We start from the raw sequence: 11,503 nt of genomic DNA on the forward strand, positions 1-11,503 counted from the left end.
GTGGGTACTGTTTCCATGATAGAATCCAAAGTCCATTTAACATACATTGAGTCCATCAATTTCTTTAAAATCAATGGCCTAGATCCTGTGGAGCACTGTCTCCACAGGTAGCATCGACTCTTCCGAATTTAACCACTTGTATTCATTTACTAAACATTATGTAGCCCATTTTAACATGAACAAAAGAGTTCATAATTACCATTTAATTTTTTTTTAAAAAATAGATCTTTTTCTTGTCTTTAAACATCCCATTTATTTTTTGTAAGCGTAAGTTTTATTGCTAGAAGAAAGGGTGGAAATTAATTTTGAGTCATATCCATGTTTTATAAAAATAGAATACATAATATAACATTTTTAAAAAATTTACTGAATTTTCAAAACTGTATAAATTTTAAAAACAAATATTTTAGATAACTTAGTTGTACTAACTCATTGAAAACCTAGTATGTCTTAAAATTTTGTAATATAATCTTGTATTATTTTAAAATCATAAAATATCCTTATTTTACCATTTTCTTTCTCTCAATTTATTATTATTACTTAGAATTTATTACTACAACTTAGTAAAAATATATTTACTCTATATATATATATTTTGGGTTTGACTGTGTTTTTCTTAAGAATCGTAAAAATGATAAATTTAATTCATATTTCATGAGATAATTTTTTAATTTGATTTTATTTTGATAAATATTTATTATATTTTTAGAATTTTTTAAATTTAAAAAAAATAAAAAAAAAATTCAATTTTTTTAATAAAAAATTTAGGCTGTTTAGCCCATCTAACCTGCCTGCGACTAAAGATGAGTTGAGTTGGCTATTTGGAGGCCCGCAATGGCCTGCCGGCTTATCCCACCCCGCCTAACGACAAGTTGCTGCGGGTTGTGGCCTGTGGGTTGCCCACTAGCCCATTTTGACATGTGTGGTTGTACAGATATAGTGTCCCAGCACCTTCAAGTCTCAGCTTTGTGCAGATACCTAAGAAGAAAGAGTTCCAATAATCATGAATTCTAATTGGGCTTTGTGGATTTTCTCTGTTTCCTTGATTTTATTCAAACCCATTTTCTCAGAGCTTAATTTGAGTTCAAAGGAACTGTCTGAGATTCCCGTGAAATTCCTCCAATTTGCAAAGAAATCTGAGGTCTATGATTGGATGGTGGGCGTTAGGAGGAAGATACACGAGAATCCTGAACTGGGCTATGAAGAATTTGAGACCAGCAAGCTTATTAGAGAAGAACTGGAAAAGATGACGATTGAATACAAGTACCCTCTTGCAGGTACTGGTTTGATCGGCTTTATCGGTTCAGGAAAACCTCCATTTGTTGCAATAAGGGCTGACATGGATGCTCTTTCCTTACAGGTTGGCTTCGAATTTAATGTTTTGCTGGGTGTTCTACGATCAAAAATTTGGATTTTTTTTTTACTGTTTGGAATTGCATTTGTTTGTGTGAATTGGATGAATTTATGCATTTGAGCCTTTAAACTGGAGAGGTTTTTTTGTGGGTGAAACTCAGTTTTTGGAAAAGTTATCTTAAAATAAAAGATTTTATTTTTCAAAAAATTGGTGGCGACCCCCCTTTTGCAGCTAAGGATTGAAATGCTGTTTTTTCAATCATTTGATTTGATGTTGAGACTTATTTTTTTATTAAAAAAAATTATTTTTATGTTGAGACTTATTAGAGTGAGCAAGATGAATTTACCAATTTGAGGCTTTGAGACTCGTGCTATAGATGTGCTACTTCTATGTGTTTATTAGTCCGTTTATTAAGTTAAAGTTTCACATTTTGCATAGGAATTGGTGGAGTGGGAGCACAAGAGTAAGAATCCTGGAAAAATGCATGCTTGTGGACATGATGCACATGTCGCAATGCTTCTGGGTGCTGCAAAAATACTTCAAGAACATCGTGGCTCTTTGAAGGTTCGTGTCTCCATCACCTTTTGGTTTTATAGTTCTCATTTTTCATTTTACTTGATCTTGTTATTCCATTTATATTGAATGACACTTAAAGCACGTAAATTAAGTTGTTAGAACAATACATGAGGTACATTATCTTAACATGCCGCCAAGGTAGGAGTTGATGTGTATAGTCTAATGACTCCGTTGTAGTCATTACAAGATCTTGTTTCTCTAGTGTCTGTTTTTAGGCTGCTTTGGAATTCTCTCTAATTTGTTGTACGTGACAATAACCTATGATGAACTAAAGTAGCTATCTATATCCATCCATGTCCTATCTCAAGCTGTATGGATTAAGTTATAGTTTCTGAGACATTTTCCTGCGTTACAAACTGAAAATAAAATTGGTTGCCAGTTCGCTGTAAAATGGACCTTGTGTTATCAACCACATCCCTTCTGAATGATTGAGTCAAACTTTTCTCACATGTCCCTGTATTGACCACTCATGTTTGCTTAAATCTTCCCGAATCACAACAGGGAACTGTGGTTCTCGTTTTTCAACCAGCAGAGGAAGGAGGTGGCGGGGCCAAAAAAATGATAGAAGCTGGAGCACTTCAGAATGTCGAAGCCATTTTTGGTCTCCATTCCAGTACTTACTTGCCATTGGGTGAGGTGGCGTCAAGGTCTGGTCCTATTTTAGCTGGCAGTGGCTTTTTTGAAGCCGTAATAAGTGGGAAAGGGGGCCATGCAGCCATTCCTCAGCAATCAATAGACCCAATATTAGCTGCATCAAATGTAATTGGCAGTTTACAACATCTTGTCTCACGAGAAGCTGATCCTCTCGACTCTCAGGTACTCGAGTGCCTCTATATCTGTGTGTGCTGCACATTTCTGCGGATGGAATTTGATGACAGAAAGCAATCTTGAACAAAGCTGAAGTAAACCTCCTTAGTGAATTGTCATTGAAAGATGCCATAGTTCATAACTCTCATTTCTTTGCCAATTAGATTATAATTTGACATATTCCCCGAAACATTATATAAATTGGAATTATTCTCAAAACGTCAAAAGCATGCCTAATGCCCTATATAATCCATGCAGTTTTATTATATAGTAAACCATCGATCTTCTGAATCTTCGTCAAAAGCATGCCTAATGCCCTATATAATCCATGCAGTTTTATTATATAGTAAACCATCGATCTTCTGAATCTTTCATCATTGATAATGCTGTGTCTCAGTTACTTGACTCCTCAAATGATGAAGCTTAAAATTGTTTGACTTTTAACTACAAGATTCCATCAGACAGGTAGTTACAGTTGCTAAATTCCAAGGAGGTTCTGCGTTTAACGTCATTCCAGATTCAGTCACCATTGGTGGAACTTTCCGAGCCTTTTCAAAGGAGAGCTTACAGCAACTTAAGCAGAGAATTAAAGAGGTAACATCTCAGAGTAGCTTTAAGCCATGGTAGTATATCTCTTCTGTCCCTGTTCTTAAACATTTGTATGACACACTGCACTTACCTTGTAATATTTGGCAGCTTTCCCTTTTCGAAGTTCTTTGATACTGTTTAGCCTCTTTTTCATTTTTAGACTAGCTTGTGCTTGTACTTTATCCCCCGAAAGTTGAGCTGCCCCCCCCCCCCCCCCCACACCTTCTCTTACTTGTACCTTTTGGTTTGTTATATATACAAGTTGGACCGAATAACAACAAAACTTATTCCTATCACTCATAGGTTATTGTAGGACAAGCCGCTGTACAAAGATGCAATGCAACCGTAACTTTTGATTCAAAAGACAGACTCTTCTTCCCTCCTACTGTAAACGACGACAGCCTGCATAAACTCTTTCACAGAGTTGCCAGTGATATGTTAGGCAGTACCGGAGTTAAAGATATGCAGCCGTTAATGGGATCTGAGGACTTCTCGTTCTTTCAAGAGATTATTCCTGGTTACTTCTTTTTTCTTGGAATGAAGGATGAAACGCTGGAACAGCCAACGTTTGCTCACTCGCCTTATTTCAGTATCAACGAAGCTGCACTTCCTTTTGGTGCTGCATTTCATGCATCTTTGGCTGTTAGATACCTTGAGGAGAGCCAGACCAGAACAACCACGTATAATGGATACTATCACGACGAGTTGTGATACACGTTTTTTTTATCAACTTTTCTGAATTTACTGCAAGTGAATCAAGAAGCATATAATAAGGGATATTCTTTTCTTAGTTTTGTTGATTAGAATGTAAAATGAAGAATTATCTGCCTATAAGGGAGTTCAAACTGCAGGAATGCTGTTTCTATGCATGGATACTGATTTCCTCTTCTTTAAATTTGACTTTAAAGAATTCATTTCTTCACAAGTTTCAAATATCTTCTATAAAAAAAAAGTTACATATATATCTATCTACTTGAATGCCGAACCAAAGGTGGACAGAGCAAGGGGACCATGATTTATTGTCAGGTTGAAATTGATATTTTAAGCAAAAAATACAAAGAAAAATAGATATTTTGGGTAGAAAAATGGTTGGAGAAAAAAGAAATGAGATATTTAGAAATGAGATATGTAGAAAAAATAGATTGTTAGAACCACATTCAAAATAATCTATATCATTATTATGTTATATAATAATGAATTTAGAAACTTTGATATTTTAATAGATAGACAAAAATGCTTCTGTTTTTATATTTCAATAAATTTATCATTTATCAACTTATAATATTATCTTTCATATTTATTTTTTCAATTTACAAATAATTAAAATATTCTTCATTTTTGGATATAACATAAATTATATATGCAAGTGAATTTACTGTGTGTGTGGATTACTAATTAAGATTATAGTAAATGTATTTACCATATATTTATTATAAAAATAAATCTTGTTTTTAAAAAACTTTTAAATAATTGAAATAAAAGGATATGATTTTAGACTTTGTTTTCCTCTAAAAAAAATCATTCTTTTATTTCACTATCATAAACAAATATAACTGCTTCTAATTTTTTAAAATTATAATATCTAAAATCATATGTGATAGAAATATTTTATAAATTATCTTTTTATATATACTTTAATTAGAAGATGATAAAGTTCACATATTTTGCATGGAGATGATAAAAAGAGAGTCTAAAGTCAAATCTCTGTTGTATTTTTCTCTACCTAGAACCAAGGAAGATTTCCATTTCGGGGGACCTCAAAACGAAAAACACGTCCCCACGAATTATTACTTAATAAATTTATCTCTCTTCCACTTTTTCGCAGTGTGATCTTTGAGATTCTAAGGTGACCCTCGTCCTTCGCTGATTCTCATCAATCCATCTTCTCCACCTGTGCATTAAGCCCTTAACTCTAGCCACCTGTCTCTCACGTTGTATGATATGATATATCCGGTCTTCATTTTCTTGGTTTTCAGTTGAAGCCTGTTTTTTTTTTTACTGGGGTTGTTTTATATATGGTGATTTGTGAAGTGATGGGATATTTTATTGCTTCTGGGGCCTACCCGTCCGAGTTACTGGTTAGAAGTTGGGTTTTCTTGGAGTGAGTGTATCCGGGATGCTCTGAATATTCATGTGTCATAAATATCCCACCTAGAAACTTTATATTTAGTCCGTGCTCTTTGTTTAATATTTGATTTTGTGTTCAAGAATGTTTTTGGCTTGTCATTTCATGTGCTTTGCTCATTCCTATTCAAGCCACGTAAATTAAGTTTCAAGGTCGATTGGTTGCCGGAGTTACATATTTTATTTCCAGTTCCTTGATATTCGTTGTTTTCAAAACTTGGTAGGGGTGGATTTGTTGATGAAATAAGTGGGATTTGTTTGGTCAAATTTTGAGATGAAAGGTGTAAAATATGAAGGGAAACAAATGGTAATGGATCATCCTCTGTTTCCTAGATTCCATGTCAATGATGCTGATAGAGGAGGGCCAAGGGCCCCCCGAGGAATAAAATGGCTCTTTCTGAACAGTTTAAGCATAATGTATCTACTCAAAATCTGAGGTACAAGTCTGGATCCATGAATTTGCTGCATCTTCCACCGAGCAACGGATATGGTACATGTGTCCAACCACCACCCTCAAGCAATGTAAGCTATGAAAATCGCGAATCTTTATTTATTTATTTATCACGGTTTTCATCTTTATCGATTGAGTTCACTTGTCTGTATCAGAGGATTTGCTCGAGTCATTTGCATGAGTGTCTTTGGTTGTTATTCTTACAAGTCGTTGCCTTCATATGAAGTTTATGTGCCTTAAATTTTCAATTTGTTGTGGTTTAACTTGAAAGTCTTTTAGATAATTAATCATCGTCTGTTTCTTGGTTTTCCATATGTTCATCAAAATGTGAGGACTTTGCATTCCCTTGGCCTTTGAAGGGAAGATTTAACCCATAAATCTTATTGCTGAAACAACATTGTCATTACTCGCTGACATTGATTACATTTGGATAGCTACATCTAAAAAAGAGATTTTGTCCCCGAGCACATCGAACCAGTTCCGTACTAATTATTGAGTCTGCCCGTGGTTTGAAAATATTATTCACAAGTAGACATGTATCAGCATCCTGACTTACCTTCTTGTTCGATCCTATCCTATTCTACAAGAATAGAAGGATGATATTTAAACTACTGACTCTAGGAAAGAAATTGCGTGGATGCTAAAAAGGTGCCAATGAACCATTTTTTTCCTGTTATTTTGCTAATGATTTCCAAGAATGCTTCTCAAATATTCTCCGTGATGTCTCTCAAATTGTTGATGAAAACAGGCTGGAAATTCCAAAGCACTTCCTCCTTTCTGTAGTTTGACAGGATCTTCTCACTCAGCAGACTTGAGTAATTATTCTGGTGGATTAAATTTGAACATTTCTCTAAAGAATTCCGAGCCACCGATATCAGGGAATACAAATGATCAAAATCCCCGATTTTCAGGAAATTCAATGAGGATCAACGACTGTAAGTCCTCTCAGCCTTGTGGTTTTTCCAGCTTTCAATAACAAGCTAACTTGTCTGAAGATGCAAACGATCTTAGTGTTCCTTTATCCAGCAGATACGGAGCAAAATTATTGCAAACTTCAATTACACTTGGATGATGAAAGAAGTGTTACCTTAAGTTCATATGCTTCTGGGAAACTCCATAATATTCGGTTGAACCAGTCAGACGAGACAACATGTGCAGCGGATCAAGTAAAAATGGGTAAATTTTCTCAAAATATGGATGATGAAGAGGAAAATAAACCCGCGATATTGATAATTGAGAAAACTTCAGCAGATGCAACTTCAAACTCTCTTGGTGGAAATAAAATCTCAAATGGTACTGGAGACCTAAGTTTGATCCATGATTCTAGCAGATTATATGATTCTTGTACACAACCATTTCAAGAATGTAGAGTTCTGCAAGAGAGCAAGGCTGAAACGACGATGAGGAAAAGACATGCATCTGAAATGGATGATTTGACATGTTCCTTTTCACTTTTGAGCGACAACATTAATAGGCCACCTGAGATCGACAGGATTGAGGAGGTTTCTGAAGATAATGATTCTGAAGCAATGCCATTAGGAAGTACTGGCAAGAAGCTAGAAAATTCAGACAATTCTGTGGAAGACTGTGTACATGGTTTGCATTCTCCTGAAGACATAGCGGGAGTGATTGGTCAGAGATTGTTCTGGAAAGCAAGGCGAACAATTGTGCAGTAAGTAAATCTGTTGCTTGTTTATCCTTCCTACTTGCAGCAGAAAAGTTATTCAAATTTGAGGTTATCTACCCGTTTTTGTTGAACTTCTGGTCTTTCTGTTGTACTCATTTTTTTGCAGTCAACAAAAAGTATTTGCGGTTCAGATTTTTGAGTTGCACAGACTGGTTAAGGTAAGTACGTCTGTGTTCAACCGAAGCAACTCTTCTGTGGCGCATCTGTTCAAATTTTGTGTTTATTTCACTCCTCGAACAGTATATGTAGTTATTTACTAACTCTATGTGATAATATTAACAGGTGCAGAAACTAATTGCAGGATCACCTGAAGTGATCTACGAAAACAAATCAATCTCAAAAAGCCATCTATCAAGTTTCCGCCCATGAATAAGCTTCTCTTTGTTACTCCTCTGGAATCTTCACCAATCTTCGACAAACCAAAAGTAGATGCCGTAAAGTCAAATCATGACAAGGATGGAAAGCTTTCACTGCCCCTAAACGCTGCTGAAAAAAGACCTTTTACTCAGCCATCAGCTTCAAATACACCATTTACATCAGCATCCATTCCCACAGATGGTAAACTAGCACCTTGGTCTTTCTACCCACCACCCGGAAATCAATGGCTTGTTCCTGTGAGATCTCCTTCCGAGGGACTGGTCTACAAGCCCTATGCAGGACCGTGTCCTCCATCTGTTGGCTTCATGGCATCTGTATGTGGAAACTACATGCCTATAAGTTTAAGCACAGTGTGTGGAACAGCTTATGGTGTTCCTGCAATGATCAATCAGGGTAATGGACGTTTTCCCGGCGTTACACTCGGGCATAGCTATTCGCAACAATACAACATTCCTGTACTGAGTAGTGGTGGTTCAAATGTTGAAATCAAGCAAGCAATCCCATTGTATGGACCTAACAAAAACTCACATGGGTCGAGCCAGCAGAGTGGTGTATTATCTGATGTTGGTGAAAAACTGCATGGATCCCAAGGCAGTAGAACAAGTAGTCCTGCCGCGCATTTGGAAGGAGATGTGCTACCTCTTTTTCCTACCACACCATCAGTTCTGGACACAAAGGATTCGATACAAGTGATAAAGGTTGTGCCTCACAACCCCAAGTCGGCACCAGAATCAGCGGCTCGGATTTTCCAGTCTATACAAGAAGAAAGAAAGAGACTTGAGTAGCAGCAGCTTTTGTTGAAGCCACATTGGGTTAAAGAGAAATTTAGAGTGTGTTTGTTGACACTGTAAATAAAAACATTCATCACTTTTCCGTTTCACGCTCAAGGACTATAGGTATTTTATTTTAATACACTTGAAATACACTTTAAGAGGTCATTTTCTTAAAAAAAAGAGCTGACCGAAGTTATTTTACTATTTCCCCCGAGAAATAAAGTCATATACCATTAAAAATTTGGTTAGATTTCTTATGGATGCTGTTGTTGATGATTAAACGAAATCAATATCATCTTTTGTGAACTGAAATACTGAATTGTGGATTAAAAAAATTATTTTTGGATAAAGCTGGTAGCTCCTAATTACAGAAATACGGAAGTTCAAATATATTTCATAAGTTTTTTTTCCAGAAAATTTGAGATATTTTTAAAAGTTTTCTAATTTCAATTAAATTTTATCTAAGTTTTTTTTTACTTAATATAATTGGATGATTTTTTATAATATGAAATTCGAATATTAAAAAAATATACTTAGATCAAGTCTTAATAACTACATAAGTTTATGTTTGATTTTATTTTTTCGTAAGAAAATAATTCTTCAACTTAAAAAATATTTGTTGGTTGGTTTTATTTAAATATATAGATCATATGTTTGATTATTTTCATGGTGGTTTATATATATAAAATTTTGTAAAATAAAAGGTGTTGTGGTTATATATAAATATAAGAATATGCTAAAATAATTAAAGATAAATAAAAATTTGAAATATAATATATTTTATTTTTAATTCAAAATTAATCTGGTAAATTACTTTCTTCCGTGAGGGCTATTTTCGTCATTGAGTTCACTAGGGCTTTTAATCTCCCCTCGTATGCGTCTATATATATATATATATTTCCTCCAACTTCAGCTCCCCGAAGCCGTCCCAGCAGAATTGTAGAGTCCAATTTCTTCAGTCTAAAGGTAAACCCTAGCTCCCGACAAATTGTGGATTTGCTAATGCTAAAGTTTGATGTTGATGATTTTATTTTCTTCTCCATGAATTAGGATTTCTGCTTGTTAGAGATGGCGACAGTGCCTGGGCAGTTGATCTGGGAGATCGTTAAGAAGAACAACTGTTTCCTTGTGAAGGAATTCGGGAATGGAACCGCGGGAGTGAGATTCAGCAAGGAACCTAACAATCTGTCCAACATCCATTCCTACAAGTACTCTGGTTAGTTTGTTGATTATTTTCATGTGTTAAGCATTTTATCTAGTAAAAACTTGAACTTGACGATTTGATGTGGAAAGCAGTGAGAAAAAACTCATTTTTCTTTTGTTTTCTACGTAGACTCTGTGATTATTTGGTTGTTTAGCTGTTAGCGTGGGAATATTTGCTACATTTTTTGTCATTATAATCGAATTGAGATGTAATTATCCCAGATTTATTGGATGATGGTTGTTATTATGATTTTCAATCTGATTTTTGGTTTCCTAGGTTTTGTTCATGGAAAAGAAATGGTTTTTCTACAGTACATCTGTTATTGCAAATTTCACAACATAGAAATAAGAGATCGATACAGCCTCGTAAAGTTACCATTACTCTCTTAATAACTTTGGTAATAAAACTGCCGATTTTTAGCTTGACAATTCTCTATTGGTTTTATTGAATATAAAATGATTTTATTTTAAATGAATACATAAGATGTTTCTGGATTCATAATTAGAATCTTTTATTTTATTTTATTCTGTTTTTTGAAGAGTGTTTTATTTTGTCTGTATTATGATATCTGAAATGAATTGTCTTGTGGATTATTTTTATTAGGGTTGGCGAACAAGAAAACTGTGACCATTCAACCTGGAAAGGACCAGTCAGTTTTGCTTGCTACTGCAAAGACCAAGAAACAGAACAAGCCTGGCCATTTGCTTCACAAGTCTGTCATGAAGAAGGAGTTCAGCCGCATGGCCAAGGCTGTCTCTAACCAGGTACATAAATTATAATAATCAGTAGTTCCATTTTTGTTTGAGTTTATCCAGTTGCCCTACTTTCTACCTCAATACTGCTTCTTTTTCTTATTTAATCTGTGTTTAAGTTGCAAAAGATCCATACTTTCCGGACTTTTTTTAGAAGTTAAATGTGCTGTACTTTATACTTTTGATGAGCGTACAGCAGGAAATATTTTCTTTGATCCAGATGCAATCTGCCCAATGAAAGGCATTGTTAATCCTCATCTATTAAGTGCACATGACTGTTTTTAAAAATGAATATCTTGTACAAGATGAAGGATCTAATGCTCTAGATATTTATTCACGTCAGTTGTGGAGAAAGGCTTGCTGGCCTTTTTTTCACCTGCTCAATTCACTGAATGGTGGGTTTTAGATGCGGACTTGTAGTAATTAAACCTCTCGAGTGCAGGTGGCAGATAACTATTACAGGCCGGATCTGAAGAAGGCGGCACTTGCAAGGTTGAGTGTTGTTAACAGAAGTCTCAAGGTTTCCAAGTCTGGAGTCAAGAAGAGGAACAGGCAGGCTGCTTGATATGGTGTCTATGTTTATGGAGTTTTCCCCTTTCCCAAATTCTCTAAGTTGGGTGGCGCATTGTTATCTTCTTTTGGACCCGAAATACTTAAATTAAATTTCAACCTCTTATACTTTAAATTTTCTTCCATTTTTGAGTTTTAATGGAATTGTGCTTGATCTTTAGATTTTGCATCCTCTAGTTCTGATGATTGAAATATGATGCTCTTGGACTGCGTAGTTGACTATATGATATGATTGTTTA

General features: G+C 35.1%; 2 protein-coding genes and 1 pseudogene across 2 annotated transcripts; all 3 read left to right on the top strand.

Annotated features, from left to right (window-relative positions):
- The first annotated feature begins 804 nt into the window (after positions 1-804).
- LOC140803499 (IAA-amino acid hydrolase ILR1-like 4) lies at positions 805-4,194 on the top strand. The gene is made up of 5 exons (XM_073159401.1): positions 805-1,360; positions 1,793-1,918; positions 2,432-2,746; positions 3,203-3,331; positions 3,629-4,194. The coding sequence occupies exons 1-5, from the start codon at positions 1,004-1,006 to the stop codon at positions 4,034-4,036; spliced, it is 1,335 nt and encodes a 444-aa protein (XP_073015502.1). The 5' UTR covers positions 805-1,003; the 3' UTR covers positions 4,037-4,194.
- An 827-nt stretch (positions 4,195-5,021) lies between these two features.
- On the top strand, positions 5,022-8,907 carry LOC140803500 (ELF3-like protein 2; annotated as a pseudogene).
- Positions 8,908-9,551: 644 nt separating this feature from the next.
- On the top strand, positions 9,552-11,424 carry LOC140803501 (large ribosomal subunit protein eL28z-like). The gene is made up of 4 exons (XM_073159402.1): positions 9,552-9,704; positions 9,789-9,954; positions 10,546-10,706; positions 11,137-11,424. The coding sequence occupies exons 2-4, from the start codon at positions 9,807-9,809 to the stop codon at positions 11,257-11,259; spliced, it is 432 nt and encodes a 143-aa protein (XP_073015503.1). The 5' UTR covers positions 9,552-9,704; positions 9,789-9,806; the 3' UTR covers positions 11,260-11,424.
- Positions 11,425-11,503: the final 79 nt, after the last annotated feature.

This window comes from Primulina eburnea, chromosome 10, assembly GCF_022965805.1.
Source record: "Primulina eburnea isolate SZY01 chromosome 10, ASM2296580v1, whole genome shotgun sequence".
Lineage (NCBI taxonomy): Eukaryota > Viridiplantae > Streptophyta > Magnoliopsida > Lamiales > Gesneriaceae > Primulina > Primulina eburnea.

What these genes read in the sequence shown, in the direction of transcription:
- LOC140803499 (XM_073159401.1), top strand. Translation starts at nt 1,004, where the DNA reads ATGAATTCTAATTGGGCTTTGTGGATTTTCTCTGTTTCCTTGATTTTA. An exon ending in TGGATGCTCTTTCCTTACAG is followed by an intron (nt 1,361 to 1,792) that starts GTTGGCTTCGAA and finishes CATTTTGCATAG; the next exon opens with GAATTGGTGGAGTGGGAGCA. An exon ending in AACATCGTGGCTCTTTGAAG is followed by an intron (nt 1,919 to 2,431) that starts GTTCGTGTCTCC and finishes GAATCACAACAG; the next exon opens with GGAACTGTGGTTCTCGTTTT.
- LOC140803501 (XM_073159402.1), top strand. Translation starts at nt 9,807, where the DNA reads ATGGCGACAGTGCCTGGGCAGTTGATCTGGGAGATCGTTAAGAAGAAC. An exon ending in CCATTCCTACAAGTACTCTG is followed by an intron (nt 9,955 to 10,545) that starts GTTAGTTTGTTG and finishes TATTTTTATTAG; the next exon opens with GGTTGGCGAACAAGAAAACT. An exon ending in CCAAGGCTGTCTCTAACCAG is followed by an intron (nt 10,707 to 11,136) that starts GTACATAAATTA and finishes TCTCGAGTGCAG; the next exon opens with GTGGCAGATAACTATTACAG.